The sequence below is a fragment of the Vidua chalybeata genome, chromosome 1, assembly GCF_026979565.1.
Source record: "Vidua chalybeata isolate OUT-0048 chromosome 1, bVidCha1 merged haplotype, whole genome shotgun sequence".
Taxonomy (NCBI): domain Eukaryota; kingdom Metazoa; phylum Chordata; class Aves; order Passeriformes; family Viduidae; genus Vidua; species Vidua chalybeata.
Genome location: NC_071530.1, coordinates 39,054,170 through 39,075,678, shown reverse-complemented (window position 1 = coordinate 39,075,678; position 21,509 = coordinate 39,054,170). Strand labels below are relative to the sequence as shown.

General features: G+C 36.1%; 1 protein-coding gene across 2 annotated transcripts in view; it reads left to right on the top strand.

Annotated features, from left to right (window-relative positions):
• The window catches only part of TOP2B (DNA topoisomerase II beta), a 61,274-nt gene that overhangs the window by 853 nt on the left and 38,912 nt on the right, over positions 1-21,509 (top strand). For both annotated transcript variants that reach the window (XM_053935168.1, XM_053935169.1), the window contains exons 2-5: positions 16,903-17,076; positions 17,759-17,849; positions 19,783-19,846; positions 21,057-21,202. In XM_053935168.1, the coding sequence (XP_053791143.1) occupies positions 16,903-17,076; positions 17,759-17,849; positions 19,783-19,846; positions 21,057-21,202 (475 nt within the window). The remainder of the gene's footprint in view (positions 1-16,902; positions 17,077-17,758; positions 17,850-19,782; positions 19,847-21,056; positions 21,203-21,509) is intronic.

Here is a 21,509-nt window from a genome sequence, read left to right as displayed (position 1 = left end):
CAGAGACAGGAAGCAGGAGCTGTGTGCTTGTTATTCCATCTCGACATTCAACTTTATCATTCTCCAAAAGTTGTAACTCTGTAACAGACCCAAGAAGGGGGTGTTTTACTGCCTTTCGTGGATTGGTCGGAAGTATTAAGATTAAGAGAAGGGTACTGGTGATAGCTGACTGTAGAATTGATGAATCCTTTTGAGCCTCCTTATAGTCCTTTGAGAGTGCTGGCTCCCAATGCTGAGGTGCTCCCCTCCTCAGTAGTAAGAGCGGATGCTCTCAGGTTTTGGTGAGACCTGAGAGGAAGGAGGAGCAAAGGTGACCTGAAGGGGTCTGGTTCAGCCAATCAGTAAATCCTCTGCCTTTCTCTTGATCAGCATTGAGGGGTAACTTCTTTAATGTTTAAGCAGAAGACACTAGATCTTGATGGACAGGCATCTTTAATCAGACACATGTACTTTACAGAGGTGGGAACTTTTAACGGGTCTTGTTAAACAGAATAACAGCAAACTTGTTCTTGTGTCCCTGTACATCTTGGAGCTGTTCAAAATGAAATACTATTAGAGTGAGCGAATCTGTGTGTTCTGATGGTGGACTATTTCCATGGATCTAATTACTGCATTATATGTTGGTAATTCTCTTTAATTTTAAGAACCTGGCAGCATGGAAAGGTATATTAAAAAAATGTGCAAGTTTCTGGGTGTGCCACTTGAAATCACACAATTTAGCCATGGGAACATGTCTAAGCTGAGAAGCTGTTCTCCTTTCTTTTCACAATACTTTGCAATCTTTATCAACTGTGGTCTTTGGATGACTTTTCAGAATTAAGATTTTACCATCTAGGTTCGACCAAGTAATTGAAAGTTTTATAGCTCATACAAAAAACTGCAGAATGAAGTGTGAAAATTACTGAATAGGCATTTTTATTGAAACATGTTCTTAAATGTAATGGGGTTGAAATTATGGTGAGTCAACAGTTTCCTACAACTGGAAATGATCAAACTTTTCATTCTCTAAAAGCAGTAAAAGTGTTTTTGTCAACTCAAGAGTAGTTGTAGGGAAATAATTGGATTTTAGTTGAAACTGTGTTCATATATTTTTTCAGAAAACAGTGGGACATTCTTTCTTTCTCTCATGTGCATTTTAAATGGTGAAGGTAGGATTTTTGAGCCAGCTCCTAAAACCAGACCTGTTCCATGTCAGCTGTAGAACACTGGCATGCAAAAGAACAATATTGTTGTAGCACTGAATTGAGTGGGGCCATGGCCTGTGTGCCAGGCTGAAAAAAATGTTGGTTTAGGTGGTGGTTCATTTGTAGATGATCATATGATGTCCTTGAGGAGGGTGAGAGGTAGGGAGAGAATAGTTTTAGCTGTCTGGCTTTAATCTGCTTGCCATATATCTGCTGGATATGCAACCTCTTGCAGTTCAGTTGTAGGTTGTTTTGAAACCACCTTGATTTTTTTAGAATTCTTGCTAGTGTGTTGAAACGACTAGGATGCTTCTCTGTCTGAGTAATGTATTCTCTGTAGTTTGTGGTTTCTTAATAAGACCACGAGTTAAACAATTGAAGGGTAACAGAAGAAAGTCTGGCCCTAAAGATGAGGAATCATTTAAAACTTGGTGGGATGTTAATTTATGTTTCAAACTAGCAGATCCTGTGTACATAATGTATTTGCTCACATTTTAGTAAAGAGTTGTGCATGTAACTTCAGTTTTGGGCGTGATTCAAAGAGCATGCTTGTAGGTAGGAAAGAATTGCACGCAGTTGTGAAAAAGGAAAGATACTTCCTATAACAGAGAATTTCATAATGAGACATCATGCAAGCATCAGGTGATACCCAATTTTACTTTTAAAAGAAAGAAGAATTAAATGTTTATGGAAAAAAACAGCAAGTCATCTGTGTTTTCAGCTGTAACAGGACTTGAAAAAAATGTAACTAGTTAGACACAATTACCAGTGATGGGAACACATCAGAGTACCACAACTGAAAATGTGTATTGGGAAAATAATTTAGCATTATTTAACTGGAGACAAACCAAGATAACCTCTGATTTATAAAATGTACTTGCTTGGTTTTTTAATAGTTTTTTTTTTCCTTGGTCTGGTTGATGATTTTCTGAAATCAACTTGCAGCTCTGCACTCTAATAGTTTACGTAGAAGGTGGAGTTTTGACAGAGCGATATAAATTACTTTTGGTGGGTGATCTCCAAGTGTAACTCACAAAAGTTAGTTACAAAGTGTGGATTTTTAAGGAGAGTTTTCATTGCTGAAATGTAATGGCATTTTCTAATGCTAGAAAAACTTACTGTGAACAAATGAAATAATTCTTCAACCTCTGTGTGTGTTTAAGAACTAAAGAAAATGAATTGTAATAGCGCAGTAATAGCACTTAATTTGTTTTTATAAATATGCCTTTTATAGTGAAGGTGACATCATTGTAAGTAGCACTTTGAAGTGTGTTGGTTCTGATACAATGGTAATGCCCACAGAACTGAGTATTTCAAACAAGCAACATTTAATCACTTAATTCTGTCAGTGTTTTTTAAGACTTTTTAAGTTTTTTAAGTTTTTTTAAGACTGTAAGAGCGGCATGAGCCTGATAAAGGGAAGTTGAGAGTGCTGATAATAATTTAGGACTTTGAACACTATTTCCACTTTCCTGTCCTTGGTGAAAGGGACAGGTTTTGACTCTATGAAATACTAGCTTAAAGTGAATATATGCTGAGTGTTCATGTGACTTCTCTTTTAAAAAATATCATTAATATTTGCTCTTTAGATGGAGTGGAATGGAAATAATGTATATTATTAGTAGGTGGAAGTATTGCATATATTTGGGTTATGCCTGTTTGAATAAATACAGTAGCTGTATATTGGTAAGTGAAAGGAACCAGCCTTTCAAATAATCTAAATTCAGATATAAGCATCTTTCAGAAGATTCAGAATTTACCTTAAAAAGAAGGTAATTTTAACTTAATACTGTCATTTTTTAAAAATATGAAGAGTAAATGTAATTGATTGGATAGTAGGCTCAATATATATTTTTTTAAAAACACCAACAGATAAAGCCCACCCTAGTTCTATTAAAGGGACCTTGTCTTTCTTTTATTGTTTCATTTCAAATCAAATATATTTAACTTAATAAAGGGATGACTTTCAGTTTTTTTGGCTTTTAATACATTCTGAGAGGATTAAAACAAGTGCTCCTCTTGAGCAATGTCCAATAACTTCTAGTGATGTGCCATAATTCACTGGTTATGCCTTCTGCACTGAGTGGTTTTTAACTTTATGGGTAGTTTTTTTGCATCTGAAATCTGAACTGGATCTCTGCTGCCCCAAGGATCTGCCCATCACTGCTACACCGAACTTTGACCATTCTTCTGATTTGGGAGAAGGGGCTTTTGGATGGGAGCAACACAGGAGTTCCCTTCTTCTGCCAATATAGTGCTTGGAGGGAGAGTGTTGGGCCGAGACAGCGTACCTAGGAGTTGCATTGTGTTACTGCTCTATCATGGGTCTGTTTCTGTAAGCCATCAGGGTTCTGCCTGCCTCAAGTATCAACAGTTGGTAGTTATGGTCAGTAATATGAACAAATCCTAATGAAATAGTCTGTTTTCAGAAATAAGCATACTGTCCTAGAGGTGGACCAAGGGTAAACAGTTTTTTATCCTTTTTATTGCTGTTCATTACTATGCTATTAATTTCAAAGTATGAGTAGGTGGTTGAAGTTCTTACTCCTGAATCCTTTAGGCCTCTTTAGTTGCCTCTCCAGATCCCAGGTTAAAGCTCAGAATTGGCTTTCTGTTCTTTCAATTTCTTTATCTGGATCAGGCCTTCTGTTTCTCCGCTGGCTGCAGCTGGGCTAGGACGCAGTTGTCACATATGTAACACTTGTCACGTGTGCTGTTAGTTTGCCTTATCTTTGCTCTGCTGCACTGTGGTGTCTGCAGAGCAGGACGGGCGTGGGGGAAAAAGTCTTGTGTTCTTGCCAAGCCTTGTTTCAGTGCTGTTCTCTTGCTTTATATGAGTGTCTGTCTTTTGCTATTATGGTGACCAGAGAACTGCGAGGTTTTTTGTCCTGTGTGTCCTTACCATCTCTGCCCCTCCTTTTTCATAGTTACACAATGAAAGGAAGGTCAGACCTGAAATACTTGCCTCAATGTATTGATATTAATATTTATTTTTACTAAAGAGAATGTGTTTTGTAGGCTTTGAGCTATATAGTTATATCCAACAGTTGAGAGGAAGCAGCAATCCCTCCTGGGCCTGTAGTATTTCTGATTCTGCTGCCCTTAAGGAAGCAGTGCTGTAAAGAGATCTGATGACTCCGCTGGATATTCCAGCACCAGAGGGAAATGTTTGTGGCTCACTTGGGTGAGTCAGACACAATAGTTCTGAAGAGGGATTCCTCAGGTGTTTTGGTTTGCCTGCCAAAAAAAAAGTGGTTGCTTCTTATCCTCTGTCCTCCACACCACCATTCATCAAATACTCTTGTCCAGTCTTCTCCTTGTCAGAGTGCTGAATAATGCAGGATCAAAGAAGTGGTAGAGGCGATATCAAGTGGAGGCTAGGTACTGGAACGGGATCGGGGCCACGTCTTTGATAGCAGCTGAGCCAGTCCCACAGCTCAGGACGTGCATCTGCACCCTCTGTATTCCGAGCTGGGAGGAAACCCTGTTCTGGCATAGGTGAAAGAGTGATGGATGCATAGGAGTGAGGAGCTCAATTGTAACCAAGTCTAGGAAGGGATGTATATCTCAGGGTTTGGGGAGGAATTGATTTTAGAAGGTTTGTGGGTGATTAGGTATTCGGGGAGGAAGGGTGTACATTTGAGCACGTGCCCTCTGTTAATGTCCGACCTGTGAGATTTGTGTGTGCGTACATTTAATTTCTAAGATGCTTGTGCTGTATTGTGGTAGTAAGTAAGGAATTACTTTATTTGGACAGATAAAGTAACCTTTCCAAATAAAAGAACATACATGTAGTCTAAGATAGACAGCTTAGCTCTGAAAAAATTACTGATTAAATTTAGCATTTCATTTGCATTGACTTTATTTTTCCAGAAGTAGGTTTTTACCTTGCATCTAAACTGTCTTGTGTGTCTATGTGCAAAGGCAGTCTGCAAATGCATCTTTACGTTTCAATTAATGAAAAGCAGCACATGTGATTCATAGCTATGGATGGGAGTGATTCCATCCCTGGGAGTGAGTTTTATATATATATATTATAGATTATACGTAGAAAACTTCATAATGAAAGCTGTTACAGAAAACTTAATTTTCATTAGAAACAGTAAATTTCTTGCAAACCACCCATAGTGAAAATATTATTCTGCATTAAATAGGTGCTTTTGAATGTTTTCAAAAGCAGATTGAGAAAAAAAATACATAGTTCTATATGTATATAACTGTGTGAAGACGTCTCTTGAAAATTGCATGCTTGGAAACATAGTGGTGTCTTCTGAAGTACTTGTACTGGAACACACTTGTACTGGTCTTTTGGGAGAATGTATTTTAAGGCTAGTATTCCAGATTTAAAGTAAATTCTAAATCAAGGCATATAAAATGTTATTACATAACTGAAAATAAATACTAGAATTTGAACTGGTTTAAGTGCTAGCGATAAAAACAAAGTGTCAAGATCAAACACCAAATATTTATTTGTGTTACAAATATAGAAGAAAACTGTTTCTTATAAGTGAAATGATAAACCAGCTCTTAGTAATTTTTATTCAAAAGTGTTTCCTAGCTGTATTCTTCAGGTATTTCAGTAAAGAGTACTCAAAAACTTGGTGTCAAAAGCAGGAAAATATTCCTCCCCTCCTTGACAAGTGAGCATCAGATCTGCTATTTTTAAAATTTCAGTGTGATTGCAAATGCTTTTACTCTTATGAACCAAGGTCTTTTAAGTCGTGTTTTGAAGTGAGTTGTTAACTTATTCTATGATATCAGCTCATCTAGTTTCATTTAATAAAGCTATTTTAATATCCTGTCTGTGTCTCAGTGCAATTCCAATTTACATAGAAATACAGTTTGCCACTGAAAGTAAGCTACTACTTCTGTTTTTTTATTTTGTGAAAGTGATAAATCTGTGTATTTGTTACACTATGCACATCTAGCAATTTTAGTGTTTTTTTTCAGCAAGTAAGCAAAAAGGATGTTAGCCATGTTAGTGTAAAATCTACTTGAGCTAGAACATGTTTGAAAGGTTCAGACCTAAACATCAGATATATATTTTCCTTTGGACATAATTTAAAAAGCTACCTTAAAGGGAAAAAAAAAAAAAAGGAAATATGTAAGAAAGGATTAAAATGCTTAATCTATTTTTTCCCCTGATTTGTGAAGTAGAATTACAGTTGAGATATTAAGCAGTCCTCCTCTCATGGATACCAATGGATACCACATGTCCTGATTTTTTTTTTTTTTTTTTTTTTTTTTTTTTTTTTTTGTTCTTTTTTTCATGAATGAGTGGGCCTAGTTAGTCTTGGGTTTCCTGTTCCTTCTTCAGACATTGGAAACTTATGAGAAGAGCAAATGTATTAAAAGCTGGGCAAATACCTTAGTCTACCTTAGTGAGGTGCCAAGAACTCATACCATCTTTCTCAATCTCTGAAGGAATCTTTTAAAGAGAGAACAAGAAATATTTTCTTGTCATGACAAAATACAGGAACCATAAGATAACACTGAGAAGTTATTTTCTAATAAATCAAAAGAAGCTGAGAAAGTAGAGGAAAAAAAAAATAAAGCTCTCGCAACCAGATAGCTTGATATGTAATATTTCCATAGGAACAGTTAGAATTCTGGGTCATCCCCTAAGCAGGGCATCTTTACTTAAGAGAAATGGACAGTGTGAGCTTCAATGGAGATATTTCCAGCTGTGTAATCCATGGTAGCTCTGGGATATTTGGAGTTTTTAGGGACGATAGTGTAGTAGTGTGTGAGCATTTCAGTCCTGTGCTTATTCCCCAGTGGTGTGCCATGATATGAAGGTACAAGGATGGCAAGGTGTCTGGGGGGAAAATAACTTTGTCTCAGTCCAGCTGATACAGTGAGTTCTGCTGCCTGAAGTAATTCAGGCTGTTACTTCAGGCATCAACACCGAGCTTTTTGTTGGCTGAGGTAGTGGTTTTTGTCACACTCTGTTTAGTGGTCCCCTTAGTGTTTTCCACCACTGTTGTGTTACAGCGTTATCATGAAAGCTTTGAGGTGTCATGTCACAATCTTGGAGTAAAAGGAGGCAAGTTGCTTGGAGGAGAGCAGTTGCAAGAAGTGAGGTAGTTATTCTTTTTTGGTATTAAGTAGATCCAAAGAGGGTTTCACATGTACTAACATGTGAAAAATTGGCTGGGGGCCAAGGAAGAAGTTCCATACTGGTTTGCTGGTGGAGACAAAGGCAGATGGTCCAGATGCTTGAGAGAAAACAAACCTAAAATTGTATCATGTTAACCTGCTCTTCCTGATATTAGTTAAGTCTTTCAGAATATGCCATGTAGACTTTCTTCTTTGCCAGCTGAATGATAAACATGCATGTCAGGTAACAGAAAGGTGATGAAAATGCAAAACAATTTAAAAAGTAATTTCAAAATATATTTGAAGTTATTTTATGAGTCCTTTATATGCTGCCTTTTATGGAGAGGTTGATTCTTCTGTCTGCCAAGACACAATTCTTAAATAGCAAATTAAAGGGGTAGAGTTTTCATGATCTTCAAGATTGTCAGCACTTTTAATGAACAATCCTGAAAGGCTTTTCCTAATGACTTCTGTAGGAATGCTGCTGTGGGAGGATGAGTGGCTGAGGAAGAGAGGGGAGTTTTGGAACAGCATTAAGGGTTTATTGACTCATTGATGCATCTGTTTTCCTCCTTCTGAATTGCTGTCAGTGTCTGGAACACCAACCAGTTCCTTTCTCATGGAATTTACTACAGGATTGAGACTAGAATTTGTAGTGTATTTATGAGGCTTATAAAACGTTTCAAGGCTTATAAAGTCTCCAGAGGAGGAGTAGATGTTGCATTGTAGGAGCCGAGCAATTAAACTCAAGCAACATTTTTTTAAGGAACACTGGATTCATATTTATTTTAATATGGCAGAAAAAATAGATTTTTAAACTAGAGAATACCAGAAAATGTGGCTTTGTTACCATAGGTGCTTCTAATTCTTAAAAAGTAGTTTTTAGTGTGGACCAAATGTAGTATGGGGTATCAATGTATAGTGTTTGTTCAGTGTTTGGGACAGGCTTTTTAAAAGGAAAAAAAGCTCATTAATTTTCATTTATGTGGTGACTTGTGTTAAGTAAATATGTTGCTATTTCTTTTCTAACAGTTTCTGTTGATCATATTTCATTCCTTTTTAGGGCACCATGTGTATTAAAAGTGTGAAAAAAACATGTATCACAGTCAAGATATTTTAGTATTTCAATGTAAAATAGACAGGCAAATAACATAATGGTATGTTATTATAAACAAATTCTAATATACTGTTAGCTGTTACATTTGTGAGAGTTTAAGAATTTGCTTCTCTTGTTCAGCAGAAGATTTGGCCTCTCCTCTATGAGGAGTGTGAGCGGTAGTCCAGAACCTAACCAGAAAAGTCTGGGTTTGGGGTGCTCTGTAGAATGAAATCTTCATATGTGCCAGTTAACATGAGCTCAGAAACTATCCTCTTGGATTTGTTCTCTCCAGGTGCCGTCTTGCAGCATGAACGTCTTGAGTGTTGCCTTAGTCCTGCCCAAAGTTTTTTTCTTAAGTTTATTTGTTAATAATGAAGATAGGTCAGCAGGGAAAAAATACCTTGCAGTATGATATGGGTTCAAGCTGGCCATAGAACCCAGAACATCTGAAAGAAAATATCACAGTGCTGATATGATACTTGACATATAGCCTATATGGGTTTAAAAGAATTTGTTTTTCAGAAACAAAAATCCATCAGGATGTGGCAAGTAATCCTTCCAGTTGGGAAATGGAAATGTGCTGGGAGTCTGGAATACTTTCACAGTGCTCAAACTAGTGATGCAGTAAAGCATTAGGGAAAGGTCAAGGATGTGGGAAACACTGAGTTATAAAGAGGTGCAGGCAGATACTGATAACCTGAAGTTCACATGTCAGAACCTCAAACTTTTTGATTTCTTGGCTAGTGGAGGGCTTGTGTGTGAGCTGGGTGGTGAAACAATGGACCAAACAGATTTGGGCATTCTGTCATCAAACAGCTTCAGCCAGTGGTTCAAAGACCACTGTTACCAGAATCTGTAAGAAAACAGTCATAAGGTGTCTTAAAGTATAACATTAATAAATTCCTTTTTGTGTTAGAGTATTTTTTCCCTTGTTTACCTCTGAATTTTAGCTGGGAAGAAGAGATTCTTAGAAGATTATCTGTTACCAGATCATCCATGGATGTACTTTTTGATACTCCGTGAGCAATAAAAATTTTAGTATTGAAATAGAACTTGTCAGTGGATAGACAACTAAAAAATTTCAGACCATCAGAAAAATCTAGCAATAAAATTCAGTTTAATTGTCATCATGCAAGGGCAGATGTTAGACACTTGCTTTTAAAGAACATAGTAAAGATCACGATCTGAATGTATTGCTGGTTGTGTAGAAGCCTGTGCCAAATAAAGCATGACTGTCGCTGTACTTACTTAATATGACCGAAAATGAATTCATATTTAAAACAATATACATAATTTTTTGGTCAGAAGTAATTACAGTGAGCATACATATTTGCACAAAGGTGTTAATCTTCAAAAAGAATGGAGAAAGCAAATCCCTAAATTTTTATTTAAATCTGGTGTGCCTATATGTTGTGTATTAATAATCCTAAAATAAAAATGATGCTACTTTTATGGTGTTCAGGTATTTACTAGGAAGATGTAGCTCTGTAATTCCAAGAGTGTCATTCCATCGTGCAGCTAAGCTAGCAATACCTGTTGAAAAATGTGGGTTATTTTTTTTAAGCATATCCTCCTAGCTGTGTGTTTCTACTCTTTTCCTTGCACCACTAACTTATCTGATTCTCTAGCAAGCTTGCTCAGAAAAGTGAGATAATGAACAACTGATTGCTTCTGGTTGATGAAGAATGGGGAAAAGCTCTGTTTGCTCCCTGAACCAGATTGTTGGGAGGTGGATTTGATTCCACTATAAGAACGGAGGAGGGAAGAAAGAAGGAATTTTGCCCTTTTGGCAGCAGTGAATAGTTTTGGTTTTCTCTAACGGGGAAATCTGACCATTCTGAAGCTATTCCATACCTGGATCATCATCACTAAACTCTATGTAATGTGGTGCTTTCAGAGTCCAGAGAGAAGTGTCAGAATCAGGGGATTAAAAAAAAGAGGAAAAAAAAAAAAGGAATTTAAAATGAACAGATCGATTAGTCTCACTGGTGAGACTAGTTCTGGGTGAGTTTTCTGGGAACTTCTTTCCATGATCAGCTTTGGGAAGGATGTGATAGAGAGATTTAGTTCATGTTACTAATGGTATGTGACAGTCTATGGAAGTTTGCTGTGGTAAAAGGGAATTGTTACTTTTGTGTGTGTTCATCTTGGTAGGAGAGCCCAACCATTTGTGAAACACAGCAGGAGAGTGGTTTATTTTGAAACTCCCTCCAGTTTTGTTTTCATGGTGGGAGGTATTCTCAGCCAGAGTTTTCTTCGGGAAGATTGCAAAACGTTTAGGTAAAATTGTATTCCTTGTCTATTTTTCTGGGGTGAGAAGAGGCCATTATGATCCAATATGACACACTGCAGTGAAGTGCGTGTTATCTATAGAATTCCCTAGTAATTATCACAAGGCACCTATACACTTTTTTTTTTTTTTTTGAGGTATAGCATATCTCCCTCAGAAGAGGTAGTTTTGTTTTGAACTCTAATCTGTGGATTTCATTACTTAACCAACCTCCCAAGGTTTTACGGCTTAATTACACTCAAAATTTACTGTCTTGTCCCACTAAATGTGCTTATCCTACACTTTATTTAAGGAAATGTAGGACACATGGCATGTACTTTTCTAAGTTGTTATGTCCCAGGGCTGCATTTGCCTATTCAGGAGTATGTATCAGGAGTATTCATTATATGGAGTAGTTTTATGAGTTTAAGGCAGAAAAGACAAAGGGAAGGAAACTTCTTGTTCACCTACATATTCTCTTCTCGACTCATTTATGCTTGTCTACCAATGTAGAAAATGAGCCCTTTTCTTGCAACCTAATAGGGGTAAGAAGGAATGGGCAGACTAAAGAAAAATGGTTTATTAGTGTTGTTGTATGGAGATACTTTGCAGTGGAGGAGGCTATGACAGTGACCAATACAAAATTAAGTTTGTGTAAGTGAGGAGAGACATTAATATTAACGTTTTTCAGGTTTTTCAACTTTCTGTGGCGTGGAATTAATCTACTTAAGTAAGAGTGAATCCTTCACTTAAAGTAAGGAGTCAAACCAAGGATGTATATTCCAGCTATGGCAAGATTGATGATGCAACCTGCCTTCTTTGTTGTAGTTTTATATGTTATTGTGTCTTTAGATAGCTTTTCTCTGGTGCTGCCAAACCCTCTAGATCAAGTGTGTATTAAGATTTAGCTGTATTAAGTACAGCTGTTTGCAGCATAAGTAACCAGACTCAGCGCAGTGGCTCAAAATGCAAAGCAAGATGGCATGACCCAGTTTTCATTACAAAAAGGCAATAAAAATCTCTGACTTAATATGGATGTCATACATGCCTTCTTATACACAAAAATGTCAATGGGTCAGAACACAACATGAAAAAGAAAAAGGCAAAATGTGAAGAAAGAAGATGCCAAAGCAAAATATGTGAGTTCACGGATTGAAGGTAGACAGTAAAAGCCTTTTTGCCAGACTGTCGTCTGTCAGCAGCTACTTGGGTTCTGGCTGTGGAGGTCACCAAAGGAAAGAATGACTGCAGCTTTCACAGAGTACTAGATAAATTCATGGCAAAAACACCTTCAAAAGGGAAGCTCTGCAGACATTTCAGTCATCCTGGGGAAAGCAGTTGCCGTGATAAGACCTGGTCGTGACAGCATGCATGATAGTTGTGGTGTGGTAACCTGTGCAGCAATTGCTGTCAGCTGAGGATTGAGGTTTTTCTATCCAGTTGTCACTATGCTGTGTTTAAGAGCATGTAGGAAGCTGGCACCATCAGAGGTCACTGTATAAAGTTTGACTGCATGTCTTTGAAAGAGGATGAACAGTGCAATAGGTTGTAGCTTTCCAAACTACTTAAGCATGGTTGTCTTGCTGACTTACCCATATGTGTGTATTTGTCACCAACCTTGAGGGTTAGAAAGTCCACAAGATTAGTAAGAATTTGTAAAGTCTTGAATGTCACAAGATTGTTGAGAAAGTCATACACTGTGTCTAAAAAAATAATAAAAAAATTGGCAACATTAAAATTGTAAAGCAGCCCTTGAAGATTGGGTAACCTATAAACAAACAAGCAAAAAGCAATCTTACTGTGAAGCAGAAGACTTAAGCCCTTTGTGACACTTGGTTAATTCTCTTTAGGGGTTTTCTCATAAAACAACAGCTGATGCTGTTTTGAGAAGTGTTATTGAAGCTTTAACAATATGAAGATCTTTCATACAGGACAGAATACAAAAGGCATTCTTGAGACAGTTCCAAAATATACAGCAGAGATTGTCAGTTAAACAGCCCTGTGGTTAAGTGCTTGCCCAGTTTAAAACAAAAAAAAAAAAAGAAAAGTGGGGGAGGACTTTCCTGTTGCATTTATTTGTATTTTAAGTAGTAGAAATTTGGAAGTTGAAAACACTTAAATTTTATTTTGGTTTTTTTATCAAGGAACACAAAATGTGAAGACTGTGGAGGATATTTGTGTCTATAGATCTTATCCTGTGTTTGGTGATGAAGATTTTCTCTTTTTTGGAATGAGTTATGAGCATCACTTGAACTCTAAAAATGTCCATTTGAGATGGAGATAAAGATATTCAGAATTGGTTTTCTGGTTACAGCACAGCCCAAAATGCTTGGCCTGGGAAACTGCAGTTCTGTGGACTACTGATCCTTGCATACCTGCATAATTACATTCATCTGTAGAGTTGAATACTTTTGGGCTTTTGTTTCAATAGTGTGTTAAATAAGTTCTGAAAACACGAGGGTTTTTTGCATGCAGAATATGTATGATTCTTGAAGTATTGTATGAATAAAATCATGCATCATTAATAAATTCTGTCTTTCTCTATGACAATGAAATGAACATTTAAGCTTGGTATACTTTATGTCTTAATAAAAATTATAGCATTAAAGTTCATTGAAGTTAAGACTACTTTTTTCCTTTTTTTTAATCACTGAGCAGAAAGAAAATATTTTATGCTGATGCTTTTTGTATTTTTCTCTCTTCTTAAATCATATATTGTCGTGTTCCAGTGAGTATGTTATAAACAATAATGGATGTAGGTGTCCCAGGGAGTACAGTAGCAGAGGATCCTTACTAATGCTGGCCTACAGAAAAACTCAGGTGTCCCCAGAAAGAACACTTCTGCAGGGCTAGCTCTTTTTAGGCAGTAGAGTTTGTTTAGGTGTGACCTCCCTTGTCTGTCAACATGGCAACATTTTAAAAGTAGCATCTCAACAAAAGATAGAGTTTTGATACTCTACATTTATTACTGATAAATTGGAAAGCACAAACTCCTCTAAGCTGTCAGTAAGACTTTGACTGGAAAGTAGAAGTGTGTTTCCTATCATTGTATTAAAGGCAATAGCTTGTAGAAATCCCTTTCCAATATTCTATTCTGTAACAATTCTTCCCAATCTAGAGCTACTTGGTCACAATGAAATGGACTTTTGCTAATCTTCTGACTCATACTCTACTTGCCCCATAGCATTTTTGCTATCGAAGGTAGGAAAATTGTAGCCTAAATATGTAGGCTAAGGTTTAAGTTCTCACTTTGTGTTAATGTGTGTGCTGAGTTGTGATGCATGGTTAGATTCCAGTCCTTGCACACTGGATGAGTAGAAGCATTTTGGAGAGCTATCTCAGAACAGTCCTGAGAATATAATACAGATAAACATGTCAGCTGAAGAACTATCGTGTGGTAACTGCCCATCACAAACTTCTCTGACTGTAAAAACTTCTTCTGGCCTAAGAATTGGGAGCAAATGGAACAGTTCTGTTTGAACAAGATTTTGATGGTCTTTGCATGTGGAATTCTTTTGCATTCTGTATCAGTTAGATCTCTTCTCTTCCATTTTTTCCAACACTTATTTAATCTGAGAAATATTATATTATATTATATTTATATTATATATGATATATGATATATGATATATGATATATGATATATGATATATGATATATGATATATGATATATGATATATTATATATTATATTATTTTCCTGCTAGTCACCGGTCCCCTCAGAACAAGTGAACATAGTTAAACAGTGTTAGCAGAGCTGTGGGACCAGTAAGTGAGCTAAGGGTAATTCCTTTGATATATGATGTCAAAGATGGTAATAAAAACTATTTATATACATGTACAGTAAAACTCCTTGAAAGCCTGGACATCATTCACAGAACTACTTCAATGAAAAAAAACTGTGTTGCAACTATTGGCAATGCTTCTGTAGTAACAATTCTTATTCCTCTTCTTCCATGTATATCAGTTCAGTGCATCTATTTGCAAAGTTCTGTTCCTTTTCTGCTTGCTTAGTTGATCCATAGCTAATATTTTTAGGGTGACGGTGACAGGGTTATCACAGTTTACAACCAAATAACTCTGAAGGCTAAATTAACTTGGATACTAAAGCCCTCTAATCACCCATGTGATTTTGTAACTTCCCTGTTTGGCAGAAAATGCGATAGACTCCAGAAGAATAGTCATGAGAGCTAGTGTTGTGGTTCCAACTCTGCTGCATGTAGTCCTTGTTCCAGATTGTGAGCTTCCCTGGCTTCTTTCCCCTTTTCTTCTGGATGCTGTCAGATATAGGAGTAGATAATAGAGGATTTTATTCTCATTTGGCATGTTCTAGTTTACTCATGGCCAAATAATTGGTTGTTGTCATCACTGGTGCACACAATCTACCTCTCTCAAAGTTCTGGAAGTGTGTTTCCTAGAATTTCCATAAATAAAATAGAAAAATGTGATCTCTAAATCTGGAGGAGAAAGGTAATTGCTTGTGTTATGAATAAAATTATAAGCTTTATTCTTGTGCCCACTGGGTGGGGGGAGGTGTAGAGGCATCAAAGCCTGAGTACTAGAAGCTGGAGAAGATAAATGAGATTAATATGTGGAGAATTGTGTGCTATAGGTTGGTGTTTGGCCCTTTTGATTCTGCTGAAGTTGTTAGTATGAGTTCAGTATCCTTTGCTCCTTTTTTCCTATGGATTTATGTACTTTCTTGCCCTTTGCTTTCACTGCTATCTGGGGCTGCAACAAAAGCTAGGTTGAAGGAGAAGTGATTACACTTCTTTGGGCCACAAAATTTGCAGAATGACTGGTTAATTGAAGGTTGGAGTTTAGCCTGTATTTACTTTATATAGACACATACTGGAAACAGCTAAATGAGAGGGAGAAAATTTGCCTGAGTGGCAACTGGGTTTTGCCCTCATTTGTCTGGTGATGATTTCTACTGGTCATGTAACACCTGCTTCAGAGTTGATAAACCCCCTCTGAGAGAAGGAGGTAATTTCTGGTACTGGGTGAGTGGAGACAGAATTCCTTATATCTTCCTAAGCCAGGCAAATAAATAATGTGAGTTAAAGTTACATTTACTGTCATTTTTAAGATAATTCAGATAATTCCAATTTATAGATAGGAATGTATACTGTAAAATGTCATTGCTAGTCTCTTTGTATATATGCTTTTACTGTCTCTGAAGAGGGCCAGTCTATATTTGGTTGTTCTGAGATTAACCTTTTTTATGTGGTTTTCGTTCAAAGGCAAGGAGGTATCTATCAGGAAAAAAAAAAAATTGCTGAAAGTGCACCAAATCTCTTTATCTCACCTCCCTCCCCATCCCAAAGTGGGTTAGTTTACCATAAAACTGTTCTTCAAGGTATTTTTCATAAAATTCAGACAGATTAGGCTTGAATTCTGTTTAAATTCCGACATTAGCTTATGTGATTATCTCTTCTTAGAGTCCTTGGCTTATTTCATATTCCAACCTGGGTTGGAAGGGACTTTAAAGATCATCAAGTTCCAATGCCCCTGCCATGAGCAGGGACACTTCCCACTAGACCAGGTGGGAAGTGCTCAAAGTTCCATCCAGCCTAGCTTTGGACACTGCCAGGGTTGGGGCATCCACAATCCCTCTGAGCAACCTGTTCCAGTGCCTCACCAGCCCCCCAGTAAAGAATACATAATCTAAACCTGCTTTTTCAGTTTGAAGCCATTCTCCCTTGTCATTCCTCTATATGCTCTTGTAAATAGTGTCTCTCATTTAATCATAAAGCATCCTGGGATTGTATCAGGTTTGATCACTTCAACAGAGAATGTAAATTGTAGTAATTGAGAAGCCAGTAGGAGAGGCATTATGATGTTTCTTAGGTCTCACTGAATGAATTGTCCAGACTATAATGTAAAAGTGTAGTATTGCTGTTACCATTTAGAACAGTGTTCAGTGGTTTGGATTCAAATGCTTATAAACAAAATGAATGTTATAAATACTTAACCTGAAGAAGTAGATGCTGTTTGTGCTGTTGTTTCCTTATTTTGGTTTATTGTGCTTAGTAAATTGCTGAAGTTTGAATATGCAACAATTTGTTAAGGATCTGTCATGTTGATTTTTCTCTGTTGCAAGGATAGCTTTATCTTAATACATCTGAAAACTTAACATTTAAATTACATGACAAGTTTTGATTGTAATTTAAATCCCTGTCAGATTTTGTTTATATCTCAAGAGTGACAGATTGAATGAGGTTGATTGTTGGTTTGGTTTGGTTTTTTAGACATTATTTGATAATCAGATGAATGCTTCAAAAAAGGAAGACTCAGAAAGCATTAATAAAAATGACACTTCAAAGAAGATGTCTGTTGAGAGAGTTTATCAGAAAAAGACTCAGCTTGAGCACATCCTCCTCCGTCCAGATACCTACATTGGGTCAGTTGAACCCTTAACTCAGGTAAATGTCACTAAATTTACAGTCTTAATGGTTTTTGTTGTTTTAATGAGGAGATGTCTCTTCTGGTTATTAAATACATGCATCTCTGTTTTTCTCAATTTTCTGAATTAGAAGGTCAAAAGCTGTGGTCTTGTTTATGTATGCATGTGTAGGAAGGGGATAAGACTTGCTTTAAGGCATTGAGTGCTTGGTTCATCTGAAAAGATATGATCAAAAAATACTGAAATCCAGTCAAAATACAAACACTCACCTACGTGTGTAAGCAGACAGCTATGTGCATATAGGTCTGTGCTCACAAACGCCTATAAGCACACACATATATATGTATATATTTGTAAGTAGCATTTGTATGAAATGCAAAAATGCTTTAGTCTCTTGGTTTAGGTAGAGAACAGAGAATTTAAGCCTCCTGCTGGCACTTTCTTCAGTTTTTTGTGTGAAGTTGTAAATTGCTTTGAACGTCACTGTCTGTACTGTTGGGAGTTACCTGCCAAGCAGAAAATAATGGATTTTCATTATGGAATTCTTTATGGGTACAGCTATAACTTCTGCAGACTTCTGCTTTTGTCTTGTATGCCTGCAGTAATCAGACTGTAAGAGGAAAGTTCCTGAAGGAAATAGAGAATCATAGACTGGTTTACCAAGATAGTAAATACTTTTATTTTATTTTGTTTCCATGTAGTTAATGTGGGTTTATGATGAAGATGTAGGAATGAATTGCAGAGAAGTAACCTTTGTTCCAGGATTGTACAAGATCTTTGATGAAATTCTTGGTAAGTGTTTTTAGCAATAATATTGCCTTAGCATTGTGGAGTACAATCTTTTCTGAGTGCTCTCAAAGTACATCAACTTGTATATAAGTTTAAATCCCAGACTTGAATCCTGCTAAACTAGAGGGCATAAAAATTGAGTGCATTCTAGAACTATAGAACAGTTTAAAAGGGAAGAGTTTTCAGCTGAACTTGTAAGAAAATGCAAATATTTGTTACTGCATGTCCAAACTAGATCATTCTTTATGATCAATATTGCTACAAGATTTTTAATCCGTGAAGTGTTTTTAGGGCTACAATTTAAAGTGACATTTGAAAGAAGATTATTCCTCCAAAAGAATGCAACTTCTAAGTTATCTGAATGTTCACTTAGATCATCCTTTCATCAGTCATTAAAACTTCCTCCTTCTGTACAGAAGGATAGTGGTGGTAGTTTTCATGGATCATTTCTAGACTTCATACAGTTTTAAAATAAATGAGTATCATTCTGCCATTAAAAAGCGCTATGACTGAGGCACAAAAAATTATTTTTAGAAAATTTTGTCAAAATTCTCTGAGTTACTGTGACTTACTGGTTGATGATATTCTGTTGGTGACAGGCACACATGAATCAGATGTGGAATATCTGAATACTGTGCTGTCTTCTGAACTGATATTTTGGCCTAATTGACATGAAATCTTGGACTTAACAGCTTTCATGACGTTCTGTTTAAAGGATTGGTAGGATTACCTCATAAATTAAGTTATGGTCTACTGAGGTCAATTTTGTTGTGACCTTCATTAGGTTCACAACTTTTCCACATCTCTAAAATTGCTTTACAGCATTGTTGTCTTTGAGGAGATGGAAAATAATGCTTAATATTTTTTAATATTATTTTTAAACATGGGAATGAAAGCCTTTAATCTCTTCTGTTTTGAGTGCTGCCTCGTAGATCTAAGTTTTTTGTTTTTTTATGTTAGGAGGACCACTTCCATATTGTCCCATTCAGAAGGAAGATCAGTATTCTGTCATTATTGTAGTACTTCACAGCTTATTGCTGCTTTATGAAGCACTGATAAGTGCTCCAGTGAGTGGGGTTTGAGAGCTAGGGGACAGAGTAGTAACATTATGAAAATGGGACATTTTAGCTATGCATGATTTTGAATGACACTGCACTTCATGATTTTAGCAAAAGCGCCTTGAAATATCTGATCTTATACTGAGGTCCTTGTCAGCTGTTAAGATATGTTGTACTTTGGTGTTTTGGGGTTTTACCTTAATCTGTTTCATGGATGATGAGACAGAAACTGAAAATGACTGTATTGTGTTTTCATGTTTAGTGGCCACAGTCAAATTTCTGCTTCCTGTAGTTCATATACATGGCAATGCAGTTTAATTTAATTCTGATCTAAAGTGTTAATTTCCAGTTATCCTTGTTTTGATCCTAAACTGTGTAGACTGTTAGCTACAAGTCTTGCAGTCTCTTTAGAGAGAACTTTTGCTGCAGTCAAAACACAGCTCAGTGGATATGACTTTTTTGGTGGGTTTCAATGTGTAAACTGGTCTGGTGATGCATATAAGTTTCTAGGGTTTTTCACGTACATGCTGCATATTCAAACAAGTGAATATCCAAACAAGAACAACAAGAGAAGAATGAAGTGCTCAGTATGTTAAGAACAGTTATGAGCTCACAAAACATGCTTCTATATTTATTTCTGAGATAGTCTAACTGCTAGAAATAGAATCAGTAATTATGAGAAGGTTGAAAAATACCTTCTTGTAGATACTTGGTTGTATTTATAGACTTCAGTGCTAAGATACGAAATATATACAAAGAGCTACCAGATTAAGAAATACCTGGACTATTGTAACTGGTGGTAGAATATGTATAAAATCAGTTTTACAGAGATTAATAATTGCCTATGAAGTGTTAATTTGTGCTTCTTTGTTTCATAGTAAATGCTGCTGACAATAAGCAGAGGGACAAGAATATGACTTGTATTAAAATATCCATTGATCCGTAAGTAAAAGCATGCTTTCATTTGCATTCCCTGCCAGTGCTATTGCAGTTTATATTTGTACAAATGATTTTACTAATGAAATTGAATTTCTTGAAAACAGAATATTTTTTGAATTGTTTCCGTTAGCTTCATATTTTAAGATGAAGCCGTGAATTAAAAGTGCTACCATTCTGAATTGATAATAATTGCTTTCCTTAACCATTTGTTAAGGTTTGAATGAAACTTAAAACCACAAGTCCGTAAAATTTATGATAAATTTAAATTGGCAGTGCATAACTATAGCCAGGCAGGTTCTTTACAAATCTTAAATACCAGCTTTGAGATTCTGTAGCACAGTTTTGCCCCTCTTGAACTTCTGTGTTAACTCCTTCAGCATTAGGATAAGACTGCTTGAATTAGTCATCTATATCACACTGAAGCTTCATATTGCAAATACATCATTACCATGTTTTTTGAAACTGAATACTTGAAGAGATAATTTTAAGTGAGAAGTACTGTGTTTAAATAGATGCTGATTGGGTTCCTTCAATAGTACTTTTTCAGTGACACTTAACTGAATAATAACTTTTTTAGAAAGCTAGTTTTCAGACCTAACCTTTAGGATGAATATACTGAGAAGTGATTTTTCTACTTTCATCATGGAGTGGGAGGGAAATTGTAAATTTGTAAATTTGCCTGACCTGTCCTGATTTTGGACTATCTAATACTCAAAAATGAAAATTCTGTGTAAGAGTTAGAAATATTAATGATGCCAGATATTGATGGATTTTGGCACTGATACATAAAATAAGTCACGATATTTATCATAACTCAGAAATAACTTTTAAACAGATGATAACTTGTCTGGATGGACTTCAAAGAAACCTTAAAAGCTGTATCTCTGACTTGAGTTTAATTCTGTTACTGTCAGGATCCTGTTGCAGTTCATGTTGATAGTGGAAGCTCTTCAAACAGATTTTTGGGGGTTATTGTTGTATGAAATACTGTCATGTATGGTCAATTTGAGCTCCTTCTTCCAAGACATCTAATAAGCAAAAATAAGTGGAGTTTTTTGCAATTAAAATTGTTAGAGCTCTAAGTAAATGTGGTAAGAATATGGTCTTTTGCTGTATTTTTATGTAGTTATTTTATTTACTGTGTTTAAACAGATACGCTGAAGTCTGTTTTCAAGATTGCATTCATTTGCTTAATGTCTTCACTATTTTCTAGGGAATCAAATATTATCAGCATATGGAATAATGGAAAGGGGATACCAGTTGTGGAACACAAAGTAGAAAAAGTATACGTACCTGCTTTAATCTTTGGGCAGCTACTAACGTCCAGCAACTATGATGATGATGAGAAAAAAGTTACAGGCAAGGCTATTTAATGTGCTTTGTTTTATTCAGTTAAGCCATTGTGTGTCTCTTCAGCATGCTTCCCCTTCTTAATTTTTCTCTTTCTTTTCTGTTTCATAACAGATGATTACTCAGTCACCATTACTATAGCTCTTTATTAGAGTAAAAAGATGTAAAGGAAATATCTTCCTTTTCCTTTTTTAATACCAGTGTTTACGGAGAACTTTATGTTTACATCTCTAATGTCAGTATTCATTATTGAGTAACAAACAATATACTTTTATATTTTAATTGTAATATATATGAGTATTTAAACACTTCTGCT